The 15,246-nt window shown below is 30.8% G+C and overlaps 2 protein-coding genes across 3 annotated transcripts; one reads left to right on the plus strand and one right to left on the minus strand.

The window, feature by feature from the left end:
* Window positions 1-1,781: 1,781 nt before the first annotated feature.
* Window positions 1,782-4,913, minus strand: LOC123685999. 2 transcript variants are annotated; one of them, XM_045625907.1, is made up of 2 exons: window positions 4,668-4,913; window positions 1,782-2,123 (listed from the first exon to the last, which is right to left on the minus strand). In XM_045625907.1, the coding sequence occupies exons 1-2, from the start codon at window positions 4,781-4,783 to the stop codon at window positions 1,871-1,873; spliced, it is 369 nt and encodes a 122-aa protein (XP_045481863.1). In that variant the 5' UTR covers window positions 4,784-4,913; the 3' UTR covers window positions 1,782-1,870. The 2 variants fall into 2 exon arrangements, with proteins under 2 accessions (XP_045481863.1, XP_045481871.1); XM_045625915.1 differs by lacking the exon at window positions 4,668-4,913 and adding an exon at window positions 2,841-3,073.
* On the plus strand, window positions 3,380-13,760 carry LOC123685993 (solute carrier family 35 member F5). Its single transcript, XM_045625895.1, has 10 exons — window positions 3,380-3,489; window positions 4,658-4,774; window positions 7,217-7,364; window positions 7,415-7,710; window positions 7,922-8,093; window positions 9,089-9,271; window positions 9,327-9,480; window positions 9,927-10,086; window positions 10,668-10,913; window positions 11,392-13,760. The coding sequence occupies exons 3-10, from the start codon at window positions 7,257-7,259 to the stop codon at window positions 11,465-11,467; spliced, it is 1,395 nt and encodes a 464-aa protein (XP_045481851.1). The 5' UTR covers window positions 3,380-3,489; window positions 4,658-4,774; window positions 7,217-7,256; the 3' UTR covers window positions 11,468-13,760.
* Window positions 13,761-15,246: the final 1,486 nt, after the last annotated feature.

Genomic DNA, 15,246 nt, shown 5'->3' on the forward strand with positions numbered 1-15,246 from the left:
GCCGAACAATCCTAACACGAAACCACAAACAAGACGCCGAAAGGAATAAAAAGTACTGGCCTATCTTTATCTTTCCCTAATTCTTGCGCTAATAAACAGAAACAGCTGAGCTGACCCATCGTTAATCGCCGTGGATCATGTTCGGGCGCTTTCGGTCAACGGAGCCAGGGCCTCCGGCACGTGATATCCAGCTCGAATTTAGACTGGCTGGAGCTTCGTATCGGGAGAAATTTGAAATTCTACGTTCAAGACAAACGCGACTAGAGAGGAATTGGGCCTCCGCGACCCGCGTCTGGAGTCTGCTGTATTCTTTAGCGCATCGCATGCCTGTAGTACGGTGCAGCGATGCGCAATCTTCTCAGTTTTGAAGTCTGTTGCGGAGAATGTATAAATATTGGGGTAAAAAGTATCCAGAAATTTGAATATTCTATTGATTTAGGTTAACATAATATAGTTGGACTTGAACTAAGAATTATAATGCGGTAAAATTTGGGGAGGCCCGGCCTCCTCTGCCTCCTCTGAGCGGCCGCCACTGGTAAAAACATTTCTCTAATTTGCATAAGAGAATAACCGAAAGAAACTTTTTCTCTATACTGAGAAAGCAATCTTAACAGGTATCTAGTCATAGTTCTTCACTCTTATTCTTCTGTGGAATGGATATACAAGTTAACATTTACAATTAAAATAAATATTTGGAGAATTTAATTTTATCTTTTGGTTGATGTTGACTCTAATTGCTTATATTAGGATGGTCATATGAGTCTACTTATAATAATAATAATTTTGATATTTATATTAGATTACTTTCATCAAGTAGATTCATATGACCATCATAATGTAATTTATTGAATACAGTAAACATCATCCAAAATATAAAATTAAATTCTCTTATATCGTTATTTCAATTGTACATGTTGATTTGTGTATCCTTTTCACAGAAGAGTAAGAGAGAAAATTTATGGTTTTGCAAACTCAAAAGTCTCGTTTATACACTTGTATCATGATATACTTTGGCAAGGCGTTCTCAACCAATTTTTATGGGGCAACTTCTCTCAGGAGATTGCATCCCGAGACCTCTGATGAAAACATCAGTATGGCGATATACACCTTTCACCTCCATAGCTCATATACCCACATTGATTCATTTTCCGACAAAATGTTCCTAGTTTTTACGAATAATGATATTCTCTAAGGAGAAATGTATATTTCTTATTAATAAAACTACTTGACCTTGAAATCCAACAACAAGGTCATATTGAATGATTGAATTCGGTCTCCTGAAGATACAGTCTTTCCCCAAGGAGTGGGTCTTTTAAAATGTATAATAGGTTATATCTTATTTTTTATAATTATTCGTTGAAACTTATTTATCCCATTAATATAATATATATAATATACATTATATAATCAGATTTTTTATAATGTTGCTCCTAATTATTTTATAGCTTCAATGTTAGCTGGTAAGATCCAAATCTCGAAAATTTATCTGAATAAGTTGGGTACAAATTTAATAGTGCTGTGGCTAAAATGACGATGAGACATAGTAACAATTAAAGTCTACAGAGAACTGAGAGAATGCAAGAACACACCACAATGATATTGTGAGATGAGTAAAAGAAAATAATAAACAGTAAAATATGTGCATTGTTTTCAAATGGCAATCTTTGATAGCATATCACTTATTACCATGTTTTTCATACCTATTCAGTTTTGAAATTGGATCATAAGAAGGTTGGTAGGTAAGCGTTGTAAAAGAGTTCGTGGTCGAGGAAAATTTACAATTTTCTGCGAAATTCCATTTATTCAAAACAAGACTTTTTGAGAAATAACAATAAACAAATTAAATGAAAGGAAGTCTTCCTCAATTACTTCAACTTCTTAGATAGCACCAATAAGGGTGGTCATATGGTATTACCAATTTATAATGCGAAGGGAGGGATAAAAGCTTCATTGTATCTGGTATCTTGTTCTGGAAATCTTCCTTATTTGCGATCCAACCATAGGTATGATTCATAGATTCTGGAACAGGTCTGATATCTCTGTTATCTTCTTCCTTGTCCGTAAAAACTTCTTTCAAGAATTCCGACTTCTTCGACATTTCATTCAACTGTTTCTCCATATTCCTGTTGAAGGATGATAATTCAGTTTGTAATTTTTAATAATTTTTTAATTCTTTAATTATATATAATATCTCAAAAAATGTTTTAAACCCCTTTGAAATTTTCAGAATTTATTTGATATTAAAAAAAAGGGTATACTTTAAGAGAAATCAATGGATGTTAGTTTCATTGTGAAGAGGAAGGTTTATGTCATTAACGATGGAAAACGATATAAGGCAAATGACCTACACGGCTACGGTTGCAGCACCATCTCCTTTTCATGAAATTTTCATTACCAATTCACATATTTGCTGGCACCACTTTATATTTCAAGTGGCCCCAAAGAAAAAAGTCTGAAGGTGTTAAATCACAATATCTCACTGATCTTGGAATTGTGGTTGGCGCTGAATGAATGACCTGTGAATTTGAAGGTGTTTTTTCTACCACCTAAACTTCACAGGTCATTCATTCAGCCTAAACCACAATTCCAACAAGATCCTCCACAGGATTGCAAGAAATATTTACAAAAAGGAATAAGATAATGGGTAGAAGACCACTATGTGTAAATCGAACAAAAGATTAAACAAAAAATCAATCGTTTCAAGACAAAGACAAACCTGCTGAAAATGATGTAGAGGAAAGGTACATAATTAAATTTCGCTGGCCATAATAGTACAGTTAGTAGGTAGAAGCAGAAATAAGTAGGTATTCAAAGTGAAATATAATTTTTAAATTCCCTACCCATACATATCCATCATCCATTTATATTTGTTGGGCCAGTGATGTGTGGTTCTGATTTCCTTTCTCACGTGCGCTTTCCATATCAAAGTCTCTCGCATTGATATTTTACTCATTTTGAATGAAACTTTTCTACTCCCGTCTAGATAAAAACTCTACCGTAAACAAAAAAAATGAAATCACGAGAATTCAATGACAATTACTTCAAGTTTTATGACATGAAAAAAAAATGATATCCTATTGCATCCGTGGAAATCCCATAAGAGCTACTTATTTTGTATGAGATGTATTACTGACATTTTATTATTTTTTTTCGATAGTCTATTTGAATATTTTATGGTTCTGATTGAGCGATAATATTTTGCACAAAGTTAGAAATTGCTATTTATATTCACTTGCAAAATATCTGCTTGGTAGACCTCTTATAACGGAAATATTGAGTATTGTTTCTCAATTCTTAGTTAATCTTTTTGGATTTTTTTCCTGTTGTGGTGATGCGGTCGAAATAAAATATTGCATAAAGTTTGAAATTGTACATTATACGTCTACATCCATACCTTTTCAACTTCGAATTGAGACTCAACAAAATCAAACTGTTGGCTAAACAATTGTTGATATTGAAATATTTGTGGTGATCAATTCGTGCATAATTGTGAGTTTTAGATTGTGCGTAATTTCAGATATTTCCTTTAGTATTAGTTTTTATTGTTCATTTATTTCTCTTTATTGTTTTTTTTAATCAATTGCTTTTTTCAACTGCCTAAAGTTTTGAACGAAGTGCATGCATTGCTTATCATGGAGAAACTTTTGAACTTCAGATAATTTTCTTTAGTATTTTTTTTTATTTATTCATTTTTCCTTATAGTTTTTTCTCATCAATTGCTTTTATCGATCATCTAAAGTTTTGAACAGAGGGCATTGCTAATCATGGAGAAACTTTTGAGCTTCAGATAATTTCCTTTATTATTATTTTTTCTCATTCATTTATTTCTCCTTATTGTTTTTTCTCATCAATTGCTTTTATCAACCGTCTAAAGTTTTGAACATAGGGCATCCTAATCATGGAGGAACTTTTGAACATTTAATTAGGAGAAATGTGTTATCAATTTAATTATTGTGTGCATTTTTAATCGAAAAAATAATTTTTGATTTCTTATTCGTCTCTCCATGAATACTCATTTCTTCAAATATGCCTAGTATTTTGTGTTGAAGATTCTCATCATAACCATTCTAAGCATAAAACATCTCATATACTCACATTGATTTATAGTACGACAAAATTTTCCTAGTTTTTAAGAAGAATGAGAGAATGAGATTCTCTAAGGAGAAATGTATATTTCCTATTAAAAAATCAACTTGACCTTGAAATTCAACACCAAGGTCATATTGAATGTTTTAATTCGGTTCCCTAAAGACTAAGAAATTTGAATTTGATTTTTTTTTTGATACATGCTTTCCCCAAGGAGTAGATCTTTCAAAATGTATAATAGGTTATATCTTATTTTGTATAATGTTGCTCTAAATTATTTTATAGCTTCAATGTTAGCTGGTAAGATCCAAAATATCGAAAATTTATCAATATAAGTTGGGTAAAAATTTAACAGTGCTGTGGCTTAAATGACGATGGGGCATAGTAACAATTAAAGTCTACAGAGAACTGAGAGAAAGCAAGAAATTCTCCTAAATCGTATACAAGCTCCAAACTTCTGAAACATCCCAAAGAGGCTTTGGAGAGTCGGTATAGAAAATATTGAAATATTGATCTCTACAAAAATGCAATTCCTTTTTTCATTTTAATTAATGTTTTATTCTTTTGGAAGATTCACTCACCGAACATCTTGTCCTACCCAACCCCATCTTTTCGGATACGCTTTTGCAGCTTGAACTTCCTTTGCAACCCTTTGACGCCAACTGAAATCTCTCTCAATGGGTGTCAGGTAAACCATATTAATATTTTATATTATACAACAATAGAACTATATATTATAAATGCACTTAAATACGTATACGTATATAGGTATATAATGAATTCACAAAAGTATACACAAGTCAATGACACATATTTGACTTTATCTCAATTTTGATTAATAATCACAGATAATCTACTGCTCACTACCTATATTGAATAATTTTAGATGAGAAGAAAGTAATTATTTAATATACAAGTGGGATAAAGGCATTATTACTATATGAGAGTGTAAGTTAATGCGACCGAGTGCGTAGCAGGATTTTAGTGTAAGCACGCGAGTAAGTTTTCAGAACTTTATTTGGAACTAAGGAATTTATTGCCTAACAATGAATAAGCTCCAGTATTTAGCAGATCGTCTCTGGAACCAGAATGTGTCGATTTGATTGTTTCTATTGGCTAAAATAGTCCACGTTCCGTCCGAGGGTGGTTAATTTCATTGGCTGCCTATGCACTTCTAGCACTTATTAATTATCTCTCTTATAATTCGCAAAGACCAGTGCAGTCCATAGAAGGATAGGAAGAATGATATGAGCATTTTTACTTGATTTCAGTTTGTGGGTTGTGGTCCTTATATAGTGACTAACACGTAGTTCACGGCCAAGGAAAAATAAGGGAAATAAAAGAACGGGATAAAACACTTATTCAATTTAATTCCAACCCACTAAAAGAGTTTGAAGAAAATGATATTTAGATTTTATCGATTTTAAAGGTCGCTGGCCACTTCTCGTTGCGGCTCGGTCGCAGGACTTTTCGCCGATCTCGGGAACAGATGTGAAAATCTTTACTCTTCTCGTTGTCGGTGCAAGTGTTGCACATATGTTGTAGTTGTAGATTGGACTGAACTCAATTGAATTATTCGCCCTGAAATGCCAAGTATTATGGGCATTCGGGCCATTTTCTTTTCGACCGTTAGCAAAGCCTTTCTACGGATCCCTTAGGGGTGTGGCTTTGCTGATTCCATTCTCCTGTTTTTAGCATTTTGGTTCGAAATTTAACTCAACTCTAATATTTTCGAGGGAATCGATAGATTCCCTATAAGTTTTTGTGCGACTCATTTTTCTTTTTATTTGGATAAAGTTTATTCAAACTCACATGAAGTGGGCTAGAATATTTCTAAGATATGAGGCCTTTCCAAGTTCCTAAAAATGTATTAGGGAGCAGGGAATTTATTGTCTCCCCAGTCCTTTCGAATGAATCCCAGTTGATCGTCTATCGAAATAATATGGGTCGATTTGGTCACTTTCATTTCTCGAAATGGTACACGTGCTACCGTGTGGCAATTTGATCACTCTTATTGGTGGGAATTCTGCTCATATTTACATCTAATCAACAGAACTGGCTTGAGGAGTTATAACAGTCATTTGAGAATAGTTATTTGCAGAAGGAATTGATATTCTTCCACGAGTTTTTGAATGAATCAGTGTTGTTAGAATGAGCCATCTGTCCTATTTGTTTTTTTTTGTTACATTCATTCTATATTTGTACCAGTTCTCATAAAAAATAACGTGTTGACATCCGCCTATTGGATAAATTTGAGGTCGAAAATAATTTCAACCTCAACAACTCAGGCGTATTATCTGTTGATATTTTTTCTCTCAAAAACCGTGAATTTTAGCAAAAATTACCACAGACCTTATTCGTTAAGAATGGATCAGTCTATCCAAAATTAATTTTTTTATTTTAAAATATGAATAAAGAAAAATTTATTGCGAAACAAGTTTGAGGAGTGGCTTTTTCTACCCCTTGAAATCATTGAAATCCTGGGTATTTCACAATTGAATTTGAACAAAGCGTACCGTACATTTGAGAAAGATAAAATTTCCACAAAACTACTTATTATCCGACTAAAAAATTCATTCAAATGTAACAAATGATGTGCGGACACACAGACAGACATAGGTATAGACGGACAGATTTGAAACCAAAGTTGTTCATGATAGTCTGAAATGCATTTTGCGAATGGAAATTTGAAACCGAAGACTAAAATTTTTTTTTGAGCACAATGATTCCAATACCTTCGATAGTCTCGTTAATCGGTATAAGATAATTAGAATAATATTTGAAACAATCTGCCAGTAAGGTGCAAGACTCAATTTTCCATAAACTCATTGTAACAAATTAAATTGAATTAGTTTAGGGACTTTTAAAATTTGATTTTCTAAGGAATCACTGAAAACTAAAAATCCCAAAGTTATTTAAATTTCTTCTCTGGTTATCTTCCTGTCAGAATTGGGAATATAACCTATATTCAAACACGTCAGACTTGAAATTTTAACAGACTGATAACAGTTCGAAAATGATCACATAATCGAAGAATGTTGATAACATCTCGATTTTGAGTTGAAATATCGACGTTAGCATTCATTTACAAGTCATGTTTTGCTTCAATTTTCTTTGATATACTTTGTAGCAGGTTCTCGTATCCTTGAGTATCCAAAAAATTTCAAATAATGGAAGTAAATAGTATTGGACAAACAAAAGCCCATCGTTTCGTTTTGGGTTCAATTCTATTGTTATTAGTTGATTTGTTTTGGGTTTCTTCCTCAGAGTTAACAAAGGTTTGTTGTTTTAATATAGTATATACAATATTAGACATAGTTTTTTTCAGTTTATGGAAGTGAAGGAGACATTTCAGAAACCTTTTTTTTGTACTTATGTCAAGAATTCAATGTTCACTTTGTATCTTTTGGGATTTTTGTTTTGGCCACCATGGAGAGAATCATATACAAGACCACCTATAGCCTACACCTACTTAGATGAAGAACCTGATGAAGAGATATATAATAATGATTTGAGTAGGAGTCTTAGCAACCCTGTGTTTGTACCAATAAAAACTTCTGAATGGGACATAAGAGATTACAATTCTGGAACGGAAAGTGATGATTCTTCTGTGAAATCTGTTAGGTATGTTTTCAAATTTATAAGGTTCTTTTGATTTTGTTGAACACTTCAGTTTATTTTGGTTGTTTGATAGAGCAATGACACAGTAAATATTTTGTTTTTTATTGTTTAATGTTGAATCAAAAGCAGAATTGGACTATGAAGCCCCAATAATTTCATCTTATATTATTATAATGAAGATTGACCCAATTGATATTTCAATGTTCATTTACAGATTCAGTAAATTAGCTGAAGTGAGACAAATGTCGGAGACTGAGGCTGCAGAAGCTTTACTAGCAAGGTTATCTTATCAAGCTAGCTTGAGGGCTGGGGAGTTAGCTCAAAGAGCTGCAGCAAAATTTACCATATTTCAAGTAGCAAGCATTGCTTTCTTATTTTGTCTTTTGGTGAGTTTATAATTTGCTCATAATATTTTCTTTGTATTTTGATATGAATATTGGCTCAATCTGATAAATTGATATAAGTTGATACTAAGAATTTGAACAAGGACCGCATCATTGTGTTTCTCTCTTGAAATTGTTCATCAGGTGGGTAAAATTTAAACTTTAGAAACTGACAATTAAAAATCTATCACACATTGACATTAACAATATCATTCGTTAATTTGTATATTTATGGGGCCAAAGTATTGCATACTTTCCAAATTTATATTATAACTGATGACAATTAATATTGAACATTATCTTGATAAAATAATAGTGTATCAGAAAAAATTTAATATGTGCAAGATATAACCAACACAATTGACCTAATATAGAAACTTGTACTGCAAATTAGCCCATTTTTAGCATTTCTACTTAGCTTTAACTTGGTTTTAATCGATCAGCCAGGAAATAAATTCTCAAAAATAAGATTTGGTTGCATGAGAGGTCTGAAGAACCTAGTATAGAAGTCAAAATAAAAATATAACATAAAACTCCTTCGAAATTGTGCAATAATAATACTGAATGAGTAATAATTGATATTGATCAAAAATATATTTTATAACTTCCCTTAAATCCATATATCTTTTGAGATTAATACCAAAAAAAAAGGAAATAGATAAAATATAATTGATGACATGTGTGCAATAGTTAATCATTTTTCTGCTTCAAAAAAGCAGTTTTTGATTAATTAAAACTGAATATCTGAGAATAAGTATCTTCTCAATTGATTTATTTCATTAATTTTGAACCCTTGGTAAGGTTTATATTCTTAAGACTGAATCTTTCAATATAAAATTTGGAAAATTGAAATTTTGAAATGTTCTTTAATAGAATTTTCTTCCTTAATCTAATGCATGAATATACTGGTGTTCCAGACTATTACATGATCTATAGAATATGTCATCCTATTTTCATTGGATTCTTGAAAACTAATTTCAAATGTTGTTTCCTTGTAGTGGTTTACTGGTAATTATTTTTATCAGTTAGCATTGATGAAGACAGAAATAGGTATGGTAAATGTGCTCTCATCCACCTCCAGTTTGTTTACACTTTTTTTAGCTTCTCTCTTTCCATCTGGAGGGGTGGATAGGATGTCTCTTTCTAAATTATTTGCAATTGTTATGAACATTGTTGGAATAGTAAGTAGAATATTCTGGTGCAATTATTCCAAAATTTAAAGTTTTTTTTTTGCAGGCCATAATAAGTTATACAGATATGACGTTGAGGAGTGAAATAACTTTAGGGGCCATGTTAGCACTATTTAGTGCAATCCTTCATGCTTCTAGTTTAGTTTATTTGAGAAAAAAAGTGAATAATGAGGACAAAATGGATATTCCATTGTTTTTTGGTATGTTGCACATGAGTTTTTCAAATTATCTCAATGAATCTTGATTTGCTTCTCTCTTTTTTCTCCAACATTGATAAGTGGATATTCTTTCAAATCAAGTTTTCGAATCATTGTATCTAATACCAGAGACTGAATATCATTTTTGCTTAACATTAACATCATAAATTATTCTTCATTCAGAAAAATTTCATAGTTTTTAATGAATTTGTTTCTCAACTTGTGTTCCACTAATGTTGAAGTAACAACACTACTATCTATGTAATCTTTGCATACCTTTAACAACTTTCGACAACAGTGTTGTCATTTTCAGAAAAAATCTCTACTTTGTTTTGGAAAATGCCACATCATTGCTGAAACGTTTTTGAATATACGTGAAGATTTGATAGATAAAAGTGGAGGTACTTCTATTTTAGTATGTTTCTATTGAAATCAAATTTTGCTTACAGGATTTATTGGATTTTTCAATCTCATTCTCTTGTGGCCTCTTTTCTTTTTCCTACACTTCAGTGGTTTGGAAAAATTTGAACTGCCCTCAAAGGAGCAAACTCTATTTTTGCTATTAAATGGCCTCATGGGAACTGTGATTTCAGAAGTTGTATGGTTGTGGTATGTTAGAGATTACTTCACATCTCTTTTCAGTTTACAGAAAAGTATATATTACCATCACGAAAACTCGAAAGTTTTTTTACAATCTCCTCATCATATACAAAACATGCTAAATTATTGATTTAAAAGATTACTAGAATTATTTCGGAGGTAGTAATCCCAATTACCAAATCTAATTTTTCTCACAAATTAACAACTTATGTAGAAGATATTCATTTATTTTTTGTGAACTTTTTGTGGCAGATTTATTTTTCGTCAAGCTAAATCTGATGAGTACATAGTATTTCCATTCAAAATTGTCAGGAATCCGCTAATGTTTGTTGATCTATTAATATTTGGAAAAAATATACAATATGGAGCAGAAATGTATTTAGATCTATTTTACCACTTCATTATGGAATTATTCATAAGATTAAAACATTAATGCACATTTGAAGTATTTGCCTCTATTTTTTGATTAGATAAAAAATGAATCTGGATTTTCCAAGTTTTTACTTTTGTGATTATTCGCCCACGTTTTTTTGTATAATTTGGGTTTTACTGTACATACAAGAAAAAAATGGAATATTTTTTATTTTTAGGGGTTGCTTTTATACGTCCTCCCTTATTGCCATAATGTCTATCAGTTTGACGATTCCAATGACTACCATGGCAAATGTTTTACTCAAGAAGATACCATATTCCAACTTGTTCATGACCGGGACAATACCAGCAGTTACTTCATTTTTCGTTGTAATAATTTTTTCTCATTATGAAAATTGGGATCCCATCCTGAATTTGTTACGTTGTGTCTACTTCAGTGTATTTAGAAGGACCAGGCTTATACGGTAAGAATTTATTTAAATGATGAAAGTTGAGGATTCTACGCAATAATATTTGTTTGAAATTGTTTGAGGAGCATTTTTTTTTATTTAAAAAATCACCACCTCAATTCTTTGATCACATATTGATTTCTCGAAAGCAAATAAAAAATCATAAGAAGTCATATGCTAAGAAGTATTTTCGTTTTCTTTGCCAACGAAATGACTATTTTTGGAATATCCTTCAGTTCTAAATGTTATCTTTCATAATTTTCTGTAGAAAAATAATTCAAAAGAACCAACTTATAAAAGCTGATTATTACAGATTTTTTCAAATGATGCGCCTCTGTTTTAGGGCTGAGCATGATGAAATAATTTGATTCATTTTGTTTGCCAAACATCAATAAAATTATGTAACAATACCAATGTAATTAAGTATATTTTCATTTTTATATAGCTCCAGCCCCATACCCCTTTGTTTTTGTTCCAAAAAAGTTTGCTTCAGTTTCAGATTCTCAGAAATGCCTTCGGAACAAACAGAATCATTGATAGGCATCAACAGCAATGAACATGAGGCCTAACTGAGTATACTGATGGTTCCTGTCTATAGTGGTGCTTCATTACGTGATGGCTTTAATTATGTAATACATTCCTATTTTATTTAAAGTGATATGTTATTTTTTATTTCACAATGAAATACTGAAGTTATAAAAGAGAATAATATGAAAAATTTCAGCATTTCAATGGTTTTTGCCATTTTAATTTCAAAGTGATTCCTACATATTAAAGAGCACAAAGATTTAAATTATATTATGAGCAGATGCAATTCACAAATTTTGTTCATATTTTAGACTTTTTTATTGTTTTTAAAAACGTATAGTAATGGACAATAATGTTTGTTCATTGTTTGCTGTTTACAATTTTCTTTCCTCTCATCATAAAGAGGAAAGTAGATTATAATTACAATGAAAAAAAGCAGTGCTTGTCACACCATTTTGGCACAAAGTTATTGGGAAAAATATAAATAACTTATATCTGATTTTTTATTAATGTTGAAAAAAAAACTTGTGGTATATAATATATTAGTATTTTCATTAACTTTATTCTCTGTTTTGTATATCTAATCATCAAAAAGTTTTTTTGAAATCTCTAGTTTTGTATATAGACCATTAAAATTAATTTTATTTTATATAATATAATGTTGAGATTTTGTGTTCCTATTACCACCATATGTTGTACAAAAAATTTTATAAGAAACATTGCTCCTTGGTGTATAATCTATTTGAAACAATATTTATACTAGATATAAATGAATATGATTAATGATACCTTTAGATAATTATGGGCTTGCTGTATGTGGTGAAAATTCCACATAAGATTTATCCTACAGTTATGGTAGGAGCTTCCAAAATATCTAAGTTTGTATCATAATGATATTTTTCTTATCAGACGCCTCTCACTGATGTATTTATACCTCTACTGAATTGTCTTTAACAGAATTATTTCATTATCTTCTTTTTTATTTTTATTGAAACTTTCTTATGTCGTTCTGATTTTATAACACTTTGTTAAGGTTGTGAAAAGTCCATTCAAACCTTACCGTGACCGTAAATGACAAAAAATTCTACAACAGAAGTGATTTAGATAATGTGAAAGTTCAGCCATTATACTCGATCTTACATAAACATTTAAAAGCTCAAGTAGTTCTGAGAGTAAAATCGAATTTTCAAGTAGATAATGATTAAAATACTCAAAATCTTTCATATATTGAATTTGGTTATAGAACCTATTTCAGTTTGATGCTCAAGAATAGTGATTCTCAATTTTCAAATTTTGGTCAGTGCATCGTTTTTCTACACTGTCAAAAAATTTTTGTTTCAAATCTTATATTATAAATCCTCTGTGAAGTTAGAGCAACATTACTATTTTTCTGAATTTATGTGTTTTTGACTGAATTTTTCTTGATGAAGTTTAATTCTTAGGAATTAGTGATGCATATATCATGTATGACCTTATGAACTACACGAATTGAATAAAATTGAGATGAACATTTGCTTCATATTAAAGAAAAATTGGAATATTTGTGGATATATCATAAATATATTTCACTTTCAATCAATTTCAAGATGAATATTCATCTAGTGGAGAGAAAACGAAACAAAATATATTGTTTTTACATATGGTCTCCTTGAATGAAATACAATTTATTCTTGTTCTACTGCCACTGATCACATTATGAGAAAAAATGTAGCTATTTCTCACTCACTGTATGATCTTGCTTTTTGTAATTTTATCTAATCAGTATAGTGAGTTATATGTTGAACATTGATTATAGATAATTGGAGAGCCTATTTGCAAATTTATATTTCCAATTTGGTAATATATGATTGGATAACAGCGTATAGTTTTGCAATGAAGTAATTTTCTAACAGAATTTGATTTTTATATCATAGATTCATCAAATCACATCACATATGCCCCACAAAAAAATCAAGGGCATTATCATCACATACTTCGTGTTTATTTTGATCTAGATGTTAAACACTGTAATGTATTCAAAAATAGAAATTAATTGTTTCAAGTTTAGTATCACTATACAAGAGAGTTATATTTTTTTAAAACTAGAATATCACAAAGATGTATTATTAGAATAGATTAGTTAATTCTAAAGAATTTGAAAATTTTGATTTCACATGAAATTCTTTAATTTTGAATCTGTGATCTTTTTCTTCTGCTTATGATGATTTTAGTAGTTCCATTCCATTGTATATTTGTTATAATAATTGGTTTTAATAACCATACAGCATTTCATGAATATATTTTAAATGATTTGTAGAAAGTTTATACATCAAATATATATCTTGTAAATATTTAGTTTTTTTTGTATTTTTATGAAATTCCTGCATATAACGTTCATAGATTTGATTTTGAACGATTATCATACTCATGGAGGGACTGTTAGATTTAATCATATAATAACAGTAAAGCTCATTCGAAAAATCAACAACCAACAAAAAACACTGCAAATTTGACAAAATGGTTCATTATTTCTGCTTGAAAATTATTCCAAATACAAATATTATAAAAAAAATACTGCAGATTGTGGGTTTATATTCATATATCATATTATTATAATGTTAACTGAACGCTAAAAGCTAAGTTTTTACACAAAATTTGGTGTAATGTCGTTTGTGGAATGACTAATTCCTAAGGTCCCCGAGGAATGGACAAACCAGGGTTTTCATGAAAACTACGGGCTACAGAAGCAATATTCTTAGCTGTTCTTGCGTGGTGGACACGGTTTCGATTCTTCACATCTCTAACTTGCCCCAACAGCTCGAATTTTTCCACCAATTTCACTATTTCGGCGGAGAAGGTGCTTCACGACGACCCAAAAGTGCTTCAGTTTGGCGAATTATGACTGCAAATTTTCCACCTTTTTGTAGGGAATTTTAACAATTTCAATGTGTTATTGAGGGGTGTATCGTTCCATTTTTAGCAGTTTTCACTTATCAAATGTCAAAATATGACAGCTTCAAAAATGACAGCTGCCCAGATAGCAGGCTATTCAAAATTGGAAAACTCTATACTTATCCGATTTTGGAGAAAACTATGAATAGTCGCCGATTGGTTTAACAATAATTGGCTAAAAATTTAAGCTGGAGAGTGCGTGTGAAATTTTTTGGACCTAAATATTTCGAGTTTTACTGGTTCGATATATGTTTATAAAATTCAGTAGTGATATTGAGTCTGTGTATCGAAACCTATTTCCGTGCAAATTTAAACTTTTTAGATATATGGTTTGCATTATGCACTCCCAAACTTCAGATTTAAATATACTGTTCGCATTATATAAGCATGCACAAATAATCGAAAACGTCTCTATAAAGAACTTATTTTAGGAATAAGGGACGAGGAAGCATTCTGATAGAGCCATATACCTATTATAAGTTTTTCAACGATTCACAAAGTTCATATATTATATTAAGTAAAATAAACCTCAATCCATTGTGAAACTATGTAGGTATAGACCTATCGATTTCATATTGAAAGCAACTCTCATTAATAATTTTATTTTTATTTATGAGCTAGGATTCACGTGAGATAATTGTTTCCATCATGTCACATAGAAAATGATAAGCGTTTTTTATTCAAGAGTACACTTTTCTTGTCAAATGCTCTATCAAGGGGGAATTGAGTTGGTGTCATTCTTATTCTTCTCCCACTTAACATCCATGATGTACTATACTAAAATAATTTTTTGTTTATTCAGTATTTCATTTTTTTCTACTGAACAAACCGATGATTCTATGAAAAAAATAGCGAGAGATTTCATGGAATTGAAATATCTCAATTATAT

The sequence above is a fragment of the Harmonia axyridis genome, chromosome 1 (assembly GCF_914767665.1).
Source record: "Harmonia axyridis chromosome 1, icHarAxyr1.1, whole genome shotgun sequence".
NCBI classification, from domain to species: Eukaryota; Metazoa; Arthropoda; class Insecta; order Coleoptera; family Coccinellidae; genus Harmonia; species Harmonia axyridis.

Excerpts from the sequence above, each read along its gene's own strand:
- LOC123685999 (XM_045625907.1), bottom strand. The coding sequence starts at position 4,783 with ATGGTTTACCTGACACCCATTGAGAGAGATTTCAGTTGGCGTCAAAGG. Across the intron at positions 2,124-4,667 it reads TGGGTAGGACAAGATGTTCG|GAATATGGAGAAACAGTTGA; the intron begins GTGAGTGAATCT and ends ATCCTTCAACAG.
- LOC123685993 (XM_045625895.1), top strand. The coding sequence starts at position 7,257 with ATGGAAGTAAATAGTATTGGACAAACAAAAGCCCATCGTTTCGTTTTG. Across the intron at positions 8,094-9,088 it reads CTTTCTTATTTTGTCTTTTG|TGGTTTACTGGTAATTATTT; the intron begins GTGAGTTTATAA and ends GTTTCCTTGTAG. Across the intron at positions 10,087-10,667 it reads TCAGAAGTTGTATGGTTGTG|GGGTTGCTTTTATACGTCCT; the intron begins GTATGTTAGAGA and ends TTTTATTTTTAG.